Source organism: Vicia villosa, linkage group LG4 (genome assembly GCF_029867415.1).
Source record: "Vicia villosa cultivar HV-30 ecotype Madison, WI linkage group LG4, Vvil1.0, whole genome shotgun sequence".
Lineage (NCBI taxonomy): Eukaryota > Viridiplantae > Streptophyta > Magnoliopsida > Fabales > Fabaceae > Vicia > Vicia villosa.
Genome location: NC_081183.1, coordinates 182,320,856 through 182,333,692, shown reverse-complemented (window position 1 = coordinate 182,333,692; position 12,837 = coordinate 182,320,856). Strand labels below are relative to the sequence as shown.

Sequence of the window (12,837 nt, the reverse complement as noted above, 5' to 3'; positions counted from 1 at the left end):
GTGTTTATGTGAGAATATGGAATTGTGTGAATCATGAGGAAATGATGCATTTTGTGCAAATATGAATTGTGGGTGTAATTTTGAGAATAGTATTATGATTGAGTGATGCTATATATGTGGAGTATATGAAGTGTGTGAATTCATATTATGTATGTATGTTATTCATTATATGTTATTATATGCTTTTTATAATAATGTAAATTCTCCCCCTTATATTGGAATGATGTTTTATAATGGCATCGCTCGGGTACAGAAGATTAGAGTTGATTCTAGTTGCTTGAAGCTAGAGAAGCTACCTTTATTTATTTTAGCATTTTAGGTTTTGAGTCATGCTCTGATTATGTAACAATGGAGAACATTTTGATTCATGTTTTGAAGGATACTTTGTATTCTCTTCTATTTTGTTATTTTAATGAGATTATGTGATATTTGACTTTTATGCCTAAGATTTTTAAATGAAGTACATTTTATCATGAGACAATAACTTATTTTATCTGAATGAATGTGATTCTGCTGTGAAAGTGTATATGTTGAAGTTTATGAAAAATATGAATTATATCTAAGTGTTATTGAGCATGACACATGTTGTGGTTTTTGAATTATGTGTGACACTCTTGAATTGATACGCATGATATATTACTCTGATTGATGTTATATTTTCCGTAGGGTTTATAAGAGAATTACACTAGTGGTATCAGAGCATAGTAGATCAGTTGACCAAGTTATTAATGTATTTATTCCCTGTTGTATTTGATATGTGTATATGGGCACTATTGGTACTTGTTGTTCTAACGGGAATATGTTCTTCCAATTCTCAAGACAATGGTCAGAGGAATGAATGATGATGTGATCGCTGAAGCTTTGGCAAAGCTGGCTGAAGCTATTGGGCATAATCCGCAAGTCAATGTGAATGCTAGGAATAACCAAGAGGATGAGTTACGTGCTTTGGGGAAGTTTCAGAGAAACAATCCGCCAATTTTCAAGGGAACACATGAACCAGAGAAGGCACATGCATGGCTGAAAGCGATTGAGAATATATTTCGAGTCATGAACTGCTCAGAGGCGCCAAAGGTGCACTTTTACACCTATATGCTTGAAAAGGAAGCTGAGGAGTGGTGGGGTAACACTGGTAAGAGATTTACCGAGGAGGGTACTAAGGTTAGTTGGGTTGTTTTCAAGGAAGCATTTCTGGAGAAGTATTTTCCAGAACATGTGCATGGGAAGAAGGAAATTGAATTCCTTGAATTGAAGTGGGGTAAAGGAGTTGTGGAAGAGTATGCTACAAAGTTTAAGGAGCTGATTAAATATTGTCCTCATTATAACACTGCTGATGCTGAAAGATCCAAATGTCTTACGTTTGTGAATGGTTTGAGGCCTGGGATCAAGCAAGCCATTAGTTATCAGGGGATTAGGTGATTTTCTGAGTTGGTCTATAAGAGTAGGATTTATGATGAAAATAATATAGCTAAATCTGCTTACTATAAGAGTTTGAATGATAAGAAGGGAAAAGGACAATTCAGAGGAAAGTCATATGCGACTCTACTGATAAGGGGAAGCAAAAGGCTAGTGATGGCAGAAGTCGAGTGAGGGAGGAGCTCCTACTCCAATTAAGTGTTATAGCCATGGTGTTGAAGGACATCATGTTGCTGAGTGCACAAGTGCCGAGCAGAAACTTTCAAGTGTGGTAAGCCATACCACAAGGCTTATAAGTGCAAGGGTGCATGTGTGACTTGATACAACTATGGTGAGCAAGGGCACAATAATACTAAGTGTGATAAACCAAATAAGGCTCAATATCGAGGGAAGGTGTTTTCTCTGGCAGGTTCAGAGACTACTGCTCATGATGGATTAATCAGAGGTACGTGCTTTATTAATGGTACACCTTTGATTACTATAATTGATATTGGAGTGACATATTCTTTTATTGCTTTGGATTGTGCTAAGAGATTGAATCTTGAGTTATCTGATATGTGTAGAAGTGTGGTTATTGATACTCCTTCTATGAGTTCAGTGACTACTTCATCTATGTGTTTGAATTGTCCGTTGAGCATTTTTGGTAGAAATTTCAGAATGAATTTAATGTGTCTTCCGTTAGATCAACTTGATTTTATCCTTGGAATGAACTGGTTAGAATTCAACCATATTTATATCAACTGTTTTGTTAGGACAATTAATTTTCCTGAGTTTGGGGATGAAGTAGACTTGTTTATGTCTGCCAAACAAGTGAAAGAGTCGGTGCATGATGGTGCTATGAGGTTGTAGGAGTCAATCTATCTTTGAATTTCTCGCATCTTCTTCTTGAAGCTGTATTGTCTCCTTTTTTTTACGCTGCTACAAATATATCATCAAAGTCTCCTCCTAGAAGCTAACCACCATTTATTGTCATATCAACTCTTTTTAAATCATCCCATAACTTCTTCTTCCCATCTTCCCGGGGACTAGCATAAAAAGGAGAGAAGAACCATTTGTTACCATTTCCACAAGAGATTTTTGCATGCATATAAGTTGAAAATGTTATTCCAACATCGTAATTTGAACCTTAATTATCAAATTTCCAAGCCATTGCTATACTGCTTGCAAATCCACGAACATTAGATAAATCATAGCAATCAAACCCTAATTGCTTAAAAGGCTTCCAAAGTTTTCTTGTGGGTCTATTCTAGTTTGCATAATAGCGAACACATCTTAGTGGCTTTCCTGGATATATTGCTTACAAACACGTAGAAAATATTTGTTTGCAGTTTCTCTGCAATTACAAATGAAAATTATAAGCTGATCTCTGCAATTACAATCAGATGTCCTTTAAATTATTTTTTTAACAGGTTGGTTCTTAAATTTTTTTTGTAACAACTTGGTCCTTTAAGTTATTAAACATGTGCAACTAAATACATAAAGTTGCATTAAAATGCATAAAGTAGCATCCAAAATACATGAATCTCCTTCTTAAATACATAACAAAAAAAAAAAAACTTAATTCAACAAAATACATCAATCAACATCCTAATTGTATTTTCTCCTTGTAGATAGTATTGGTTGGACAACTTAAAAGACCAAATTATTTAAAACAAACTTCAATACCAACCTATTAAAAAAAAGAAACTTAAATGGTCTATGGTGTAATTTTACCTAAATTTTATTAGCTATATTATATTTAATGTTTGTTTGTATTATTATAATTTTAATTTTAGTTAAAATATTATTATGAGAGATTTATTGGCTGGTTTTTTGTTCTTATGCAGATAGTAGGTCAAAATCCTCATAAAATCCCAAATACTCCAAATGAATGATACTCTCTTAACCACCAAATTTTTTCTATTTAACAACCATCCTACTAGAACTACCCTCTGAATGGACTTCCAATGTAATTTTTAACCACAAGCACAAAGTGATCAATGACACTTACACATGACATGTTGTACAAATAAATAAGACATATGTCTTTAAATTTGATAGTGACGAAGCAGAATTTTTTGTTTGGAATTTTTAGAATGAAAGCAGCAACCGGAACATTAGCGATAAAGATTTAATTTATTTTATGAGAGAAAAAAGAACAGTTTCATACCCGTGAACGCTGAGTGGAGCCTCATCAACAAATAAATCAATCAAAACTTGTTTCAACGATTATTGTCAGTTTTGTTTTAAAGACAAAAACTTATAATGTTGTCATTCAAATTAGAGTTGTGCAAAATATTCAATTGTTGTGATGTCCAAATCTATAATTAAATTTAAATTATTTTTAAATATGCGAATATAATTGAATGATTATTAACCGATTTAGTTATTAATGGTTTGAGTATCTATTTATATAATTCGGATATAATTAAATGATTATTAACCGGTTAAATTATTTTGGATTCAGTTATAATCCGATTATTATCCAAATTCAAATATTTTAATTCTCAAAATAAATTATTTAAAAAAAAATGTTTATATAATCATAGCTAAATTTATAACCGGTTTTATAACCAATTTTTAATTAAAATATAGTTATAGTTATAAATCAAAATCATTTAAATAGTTTTAAAATAGTTATGATTTGATTTTTGAAAATAACCAAGTATGCACAGCTTTAATTCAAACTAATGTTTTACTGTTGAACCATTTATTAAATAGATATTGGACAATTTTTTTTAAATATATCCCATATACTCATAGGCTTACAATTTAATAAAATAACTATTTTAAAAAAATTAATGTAACACGATTAACATACATATAATAACACAATAGAATAGAAAATATGATAAGCATTGTTGATAGGGAAAAACTGTTGCAGTGCGATGGAATTTAGAAATTTGTATGGCGCGGTAGAAGAAACAAAAGCTATATTTTGTATAGGAGAAATCTTTTAAATTATTATGATAAATTATATACAATTTACTGAACAAAGACGATTCTTTGAAATCTTTTAAATTTTGAACCTCTCTTCTCTATGTGAACGTTACAGCATTTAGTGTTTTTTATTTTACTTTTTAGTAGTGACGTGTTTCCCACGTCGCAACTTCTTTTTTCAATAATCAATCTCTGACTCCCAATAGCTTTATATTATTTATATTATTTAAAGATAGTGACGTGATTATCACGTCGCAACTACCAATTTTTTAACACGTGATAATCACGTTACTAAAACACTTCGCAGGAGAGATTTATTCTTGTACTGTGCTTTCACTTTCTCTTTGAATAAGTGTTTTTTTAGGGCATATTTATGCCTACTCTATAAACTATGAAACCTTTTTTTTTTTTTGACAAAAACAAACTTAACTGAGATCATTACTCAAATCAAATTCAATACAAGGAGGTACATTACTGAAAAAGCTACGCCTAGACCAAGAATTGGCCGCCTTGGCTAACGTATGGGCAACCGAATTCGCTTGGCGCTTAATGAACTTTACCTTAAAGTTCGGAAACAGAAGTAACAGATTCTGAATAGTCTTAATAATAAAAATAAATTCCGAATTACCAACATGAGACATATGAATAGCCTGAGTAACATACTGACAATCACTTTCAAAAATGACGTGGGAAAGCTGGAGAGAAATGGCATTCTGGATTGCTTCCTTAACAGCAGTAGCTTCAGCTTCGATGACAGATAGAATACCCACATCCCAGGACACACCTGCTGAAATAAATCTTCCCAAATGGTCCCTAAAACACCACCCTCTATTAGTTGTCCCACACACATTATTGAACCCTGCGTCCACATTACATTTCAGATGGTTTTCCGAAGGAGGAATCCAGCAAGTTGAGATATTATTAACAACTCTCAAATGATGATCATCTCTAGCTAAAAACCAGTCATACCAATTGTGGTATGCTTGCAACCCGATCTTCAAAGCATCATCCCGGGTATCTTCCCATACCACTTTATTTCTGCTTCGCCAAAGAGTCTCGAGCAAAACTGCAAAACGACCCGCATCTCTACGGTCCTCTCGACTACAAACATCAAAAATAAGTGATTTAGCATCATGGAAAGTATGCAACCTCGGTTCTATAATAGAAGACAAACCTGCTGCCCGCCAACTATGAAACCTTTTACTTTAGTAACATATACCCCATGTATTTTACTCGAAAAAATTGTTGCTTTAGACTTTGGATGACTAAATTGGGCTCCTCTTTAATATATCAAGTTTGCAATCTAGATCGATTTTAGACTAGTTATGATTTTAGATTGTGACTCATAACCATAATTGACAAACTGCATTGGTTAGAAATTTGGAGATTTGAGTATTTATAAGTGGGAGAATCCACACATCTATTACCTTAAGATTTTGGGTGAGTGAGTATGTGGCGTGTCTCTCAGAAATGTGTGTTGTTCATAAAAGGAAAACCTCAATGTGAAAATGCTCCATCATGTTGACCCCCCGAATAACCTTAAAAGTGGTATCATGAGCCTTTAATTCAAGTGAAAGGAACAACCTACTTGTATCAACATTTCCTACTGAGTAAGAGGTGGCCAGTTGGAAAGTGTCAACGGTCCCAAAATGACAATACTCCTTCGTATTGACACCCGAATAACCCTAACATCAAGTAGAAACAAATAAGTATGTGAGCGAGAAGAACGAATTAAAATTGAATTCGAAACTTAGTAACTTAATTGGCATGTGCTCTTTATATATGGTGGAGAGAAAATAACAACCTACTATAGAGTTTGGATTTTCTGAACTTATCTGAATGATAGTTCTTGTGCACTGAAAAAATTCTGAAAGAATTATACCTCTTTTAAAGTGATCGGCTAAGATCAGTATGATTGGTCCAAAATAATTTCTAATAATAAAAATAAAATCTATTTATCACTTAATATTTTAATCATTTTGTCCTCTTTTATTTTCATTTGTTTTTAATCTATACGATCTGTCTTTATGAAAAAACAAAAAAGAATAGGCTGTAAAACACTTGCGAACTATATATCCCAATCAATCATCAACTTGTCAATACAATATTCCTTGTCCTTTTGCAAAACAAGATTATATAATAAATACCTTATCATTTTTCTCACATTTTATTTCTTTACTATTTTTTCCTTTATCTTCCTTTATGAAACCTTAACTTTTAGATGATTCCGACTCTAGGTAAACACGATTTTAGTGAAAGAAAATACAAATACGATTATAATTTGTCAAGACATATATTTTACTAGTAGTGATAAAATTTAGCTTTTTATTGGAAATTTCTTCTTAATTTTAGATCATACTTTACGTCTATTATTTTACTTTTTTTTTAAATAAACTCAAAATATATTAAAAGAAAAGGAAAGATTACAAGATACACAAGAGGGGGACCAAGCCAAAAAACCTCTTAGGAACAAATCCTAAATCTAGGTGTGCCCGACTTGTCTAGCAAGTAATCCGGATAAATGTCATTTAGAATATAAGAGAACCAAGTGAAGCTTTTGCTAGATAAACCGAAATTGGCCAGAGAATCCGCATAAAAATTGGCCTCTCTAAAAATGTGAGAAATCAAGAAATCAATTTCTAGAGTATACGCCCAACACGTAAGCCAATGAGACTTGAGAATGCAAGACACACAATGAATATTCGCAAAAGCAGTCACAACAAGTTTACAATCCGTTTCAATCCAAAGTTTAGACCACTTCTCTTTGATGGCCTTCTCTATAGCAATAATAACCGCCATGAATTCGCCAACAACCGGCGAACCAGGGCCAAACTTGAAAACTATATATAAACAAAACAATATGTTTATTTAGTTTAGCTAAAAGAAAATCATTTTATAACAAGTTGCTGAAAGCTGGTAGGAGGCGTGATGTTTATGTCGCGACTTGAGACACAAAAATATACCTTTTGTGATAATATATGGACTAGATTGCTTGCAAAAGTTCATTTTCCGTGTAAGTGCTTTTTAATTAAGCTCAAATTTACAAGGAAGAGGCCCTTCAAATGTAGAATGCAATTTTATCTTCAGATACCACATGAAATGAGGAATTTAATGAGATTTAGATATTTTGATCAATATGTACGAAGATAAACCTAAATCTCATATCGATTAAATATAGAATTTAAAGATAATTTATATAAAATGACACCGTTCACTTTATAAATTGATTTTGTAAGAATGACTTAGATTAAATTCTAGTTTTAATATAATATTAAAATTTCATTTAAGATTGTTAGGTCACTTATAATTATGATTATGCTATCGTATCACCTACCAATTATATCCATGCTTTAGATGTTCTGTCATGCGCATGAGAGAATGTGTTAAATAGTCAATATCAAACATTATACGACATGGAAATATATTTATAAGTGTAAAAATGAGTTAGAATAAAAATGAGTTAGACTAAAATGAGTTAGTCTAAAATCTATTTCTATTATGGTATTAGAGTTTATCGATCAGATCATAGACCACTAATCGTTTATATCTATGCATTAATAGTGTTGGACATGAAGAAATGTATTGAGAAAATCTCAAGTTTCACATTGGTTACAAATAGAGTCTAAAAAAAGTTTACATAGAGTGACACATACCACCTTACAAGTCGGGTTTGTAAGTATTAGTTAGGCCAAACTCTACTTTTAGCATGTTATTAAGAGTATATTGATTCGAATTGTTGAAGTATGCCTTAAAATCTTTGTTGATGAAGAGAAAGAAAATATATTTGAAGATTACATAAGCAAGAAAATTGTAACTTCTAGAAAGTATTTTCAGAAAGTCAGATATGAAAAAATTGGACGAAAATCAGAGACGGTGAGTCAGCGGCGACAGGTAGTGTCCATACGGATGGAATCAACAGGTCAGAATCGGTCAGTGCGATTTTTGGGATTTTTCGATCATTCATCCAGTTTTCTCGGTTTACGTGTTTTTAGATGTTTTGGTTTGGTTCATGGATCCATTTGCTAATGGATTGTATTTTTCACTTTGTATGATGATTTTTAGTAATTATAAATATGTATCTCTTTTGAATTGTGGAAAATGAAGATGCAAACAATTTTAACTCAAGGGAAGAGTATTGAAGCTTTAAAGAGAGAGACATTGATGCCTGCAAGGCTTACACTAGCAGAGAAGATCGAGATGATGGATAAGGTCATGAGTGTCATTATCTCGTGCATCAGGGATAAAGTTCTAAGAGAATTCTCCAGAGAGTAGACTGCTCACATGTTGTTTCTGAAACAACAACTCTATTCTTTTAGAATGGTGGAAAACAACAACTCTATTCTGAAACAACAACTCTATTCTAAATTGTCCTTTTATTCTAAATTATTTACACTAAAAAATAGATATTTAAGTAATCAACTAATGTTTAGCTATTTCATTCTCATCTCCTGTTATGTGTCTAATTTCAACAAGCTACTATATATCTAACTCTTTCTAAGATTGACATGTAACATTCATTTTTCAACCTTCACAAATTAAATCACAATTAAATATTACATTCACTCTTTCTCTCTCTTGATTAAAATTTTAAGTCTCTCTTACATGTTTTTTTCCACACTTTCTTACTTTCATTTTAATTTTTTTCTCTATTTATTTATTATCACTAAAAATACTAATAATTTATTTTTTAATTTTAATAAAATTTATAATTTATTTTATCTCAAGGGTGACTATCAATATAATATCTATTTATTTTAATCAATCGATGCGTTAATTTGAGAGACAAAATTCTTATTTCTAAATATTAATTTTTTTTTCTCCATCTCATATTTATATGATTATTGCTCATGTTACAATTAAGTAAATCATTTTAAATTTTACATGTGTATAATACATTTTATATCGTATAAAATAATTTTTTATCCGAGTCATTATCAGCACAATGTCTATTTTATTTTTATCAATAATTTGAATTGATTTGAAAGATAAAATTTTTATTTCAGAATATCAATTTTTTTCTTTCTTCTTCTCACTTAAATTTGTTCTTTTTGCATTATTATTTAATACAATTGAGTTTATAGAATTATTTTTAATTTTACAAATGAGTAACTTTTTTCAAATTTATATTTGTATATAAATATATTTTATATTGAATCAAATAAAATTTTAATTTTACGGGTCACTATCAGCACGATACATATTTTATTTTAATTAACAATTATCTTAATTTAAAAGATAAAATTCTTATTTTTTAAATATTAAATATTCATTTTTCTTTTACCTCACGAGTCTCTTTTTTCTCTTTGTATTTTAATATATTTGAGTTTATATAATTATTATTTATTTTAAAATTAATAGTTAATTTCAAATTTAGATACATATATAAATACAGTTTATATCGTATCAAATAAATTTACCGTGCGGCCGTATCGACATCTGGCTAATTATCTCTTAAACAAAAAAAGTAAATTTGAGAGTCTTCTTTGTGTAAATAATTTTCACTAACTTGTGAACCTTAAAACTTTAAGAAGGGACTTTGTTGGTAGATACTTTGAAAAGTTTTTAAAGAACTCTGAATTAGATTTTTGATATGGATAATAAACTTGATGCTGAAATTCATGAGTTTTTTCTTTGACTTCAAGAAATTTTTAGGAATTTCATTGTCTAATTTTGTTGAAGGAAATTTTTCAATGAACTTTTTAAAAAGTAGTATTTTAAATAGAAGATGAGAATAAAGTCTTAGAATTCTCATTTGCTATTAGAGGTATTGGATATTGAATAATGGGGAGAAAGAAAATGTTCATGATGAAATGTGTTGTTTTACAAGTGAAATTCAAACTAGAAAAAATAGAGTGTAAATTACTTATTTTCTTTTAAGAGCCACTCAACTAGAAGATTATAAATTATTTATTTGATGAATTTCCAACTGTCTTTTAAGGGATGTTTGAGCATTTTTAGTGGTTGGAGATACAAAAGACATTAGTTTTGATTTGTCAAAAAGAGTCTCAATTATTGAAGAAAATTGAGACATGTGACATACTTGTGAAAAATGCCAAATGACGACAATTTTCCCACTTCAGCAATAAGGGGATCGAATTAATGGGCAAGTCTCTTCGAAAGTATGTCTGTGTTTTTTAATGTCTTTTTGTATGCTTTAAAGTGGAATTGAAACTCCAAGTTGCAAAAAGAGACAACAATGAAGATAATGTAGTGGAAGAAAGCTAGCTACATAGCCGTACCAGAAAGTGTCAAAGTGTCACGAGAAGATGGAAAACATATGGTTCTTAGGTGATATATGGCTGTGCTATAAGTTTATTTTATGTTATTTTCAAATGCTTTTATCATTAAGTTACTTGATAAAATGATTTTTTTTTATTAAGTAAGTTTGTAACCTCTTAAATATATAAAACTAGTAACAAACCCGTGCATACGCACGGGTTCGCTTTGGTTACGCGAATTTGGATACATCATTTATTTTAAATAAAAATGTTAAAAAAAATTAAATAAATAATTGATTATTTCATATATAAAAATATTTAGATCATTAATAAAATTTTTCCCGTATACCATTTTTGAATTAAAAATATTTAATCATCAATACCATTTCTCGTAAATAAAAATATTTAAATCAATAATAGAAACTTCATTTTTGTTTAGGTATCATTTACAAAAATATTTGGATTAATAGTAAATTTCGTATATAAAAATATTTAGATCAATAATAAATTTTTTCCCATATACCATTTTTAAATAAAAAATATTTGGGTCATAAATACAATTTTTCGTAAATAATAGATTTTTTTGGTAAAAATATTTGGGTCATAAATACCATTTTTTCGTAAATAAAAAATATTTGGGTCATAAAATCAAATATGGATATTTTGGACTTTTCCACAACCATTAATTTTCTTATATTATAGATTGATAGATTTTTTTTGGAAGAAAGAAGTGAGAAAGTGATGAAAGAGAAAAAAAATTGAGAATAAAGAGAGATTTGATAAGTTTGATAAAATATAAGAGTTGTATTATTTTAATAATAAAATTAAGAACTTTATGGTACAAATGCCAAAAAACCACAATTTTAAAGTGGTGGCAAAAAATCAAATAAGGGTATTTTGGACTTTTCCACAACCATTAATTTTCTTATATTATAGGTTGATAGATTTTTTTTTGAAAGAAAGAAGTGAGAAAGTGATGAAAGAGAAAAAAAATAGAAAATAAAGAGAGATTTGATAAGTTTGATAAAATATAAGAGTTGTATTATTTTAATAATAAAATTAAGAACTTTATGATACAAAGACCAAAAAATCACAATTTTAATGTGGTGGCAAAAAATTAAATAAGGGTATTTTAGACTTTTCCACGACTATTAATTTTTTTATATTATAGATTTCACTTGTAAGGATGGACAAACACTAAGTTAGATTGATGGCTTAATGTCATCATAGTGACTGATCTTAGTTAGTTTATTTTGATACCTTATTTATAGGATTGATGTGGAGCTGGATACGGGCGATCAGATGGATCTTGGTGGTCGCGAGTTTTTTAAATTAATAAGAGTCTTTGGTTCAAAAAAAAATTAATTTTTTTTTAAATTTTTCATCCATATTATTTATTTATTTTAGTTAATTTCCATTAATGGAAGATAATATATGAAAATATGCGACAGATTTTATGTGACTGAACACATACATGATAATGTCAGCATGAAAAATATGATAATATTGGTTGCCATGTGATAAATTTTTTTATCATTTTATATTATTAATATTAATTAAATATTTAAAGACGATAATTTAATTGAAAAATATGTCAAATAAGATGAAAAAAAAATGAAGATTCATATCAACATTAAGAGGTTGTTCCTAAATCTATCTTAGAAAATGAAGATCATAGCATATCAAGATTCCGTCACTAACTCTAACTCTAACTCGTGTCTGGAATTCATTTTTAATTAATTTTTTTCAAAGTATTTTACAACTCATTTTTGTTTAATAGTTTTTTTATTAAAATAAAATATTCCTTTTTATTTAACAATTCTTTTTATCAAATTAAATATTACATTTTATTTAATTTTATTATATCCGGTTTTGAATGAACACTAAAATATTAATTATGTACATACAGTAAATCCAACATAAATGGTATAAAAATTATAAAAATATTTGATATGTTGAATACATATCCGATCTTTTTTTTTTTTCACATGGTGGGGTGTGCCAGGCAATTGCAATAGTGCAACGCAAAAGCAACACTTGAGAGACCCAATAGCAAGCTATTGTGGTGGACTCTCCCCCTTAAGAAATAAATTTAATATCGTGTGGACCATTGGCCCACGTATCAGAACTTAAAATATCCCTCTTATCAATATTTAATACTATAGTTAGTTTCCCCCACAATAGCACATATGCTAACAAATTTCTCAACCATTTATCTTATTGTATATCAAGAGGAATTGTTACAGGTAATTCATCATAACAATTAATCTTCTTTAGCATGTTTTTG

At 29.6% G+C, this 12,837-nt stretch overlaps 1 protein-coding gene and 1 pseudogene across 1 annotated transcript; one reads left to right on the top strand and one right to left on the bottom strand.

Annotated features, from left to right (window-relative positions):
• The first annotated feature begins 822 nt into the window (after window positions 1-822).
• On the top strand, window positions 823-2,262 carry LOC131598464 (uncharacterized). The gene is made up of 3 exons (XM_058871061.1): window positions 823-1,366; window positions 1,504-1,679; window positions 1,789-2,262. The coding sequence occupies exons 1-3, from the start codon at window positions 823-825 to the stop codon at window positions 2,260-2,262; spliced, it is 1,194 nt and encodes a 397-aa protein (XP_058727044.1).
• Window positions 2,263-12,541: 10,279 nt separating this feature from the next.
• On the bottom strand, window positions 12,542-12,713 carry LOC131600759 (U2 spliceosomal RNA; annotated as a pseudogene).
• Window positions 12,714-12,837: the final 124 nt, after the last annotated feature.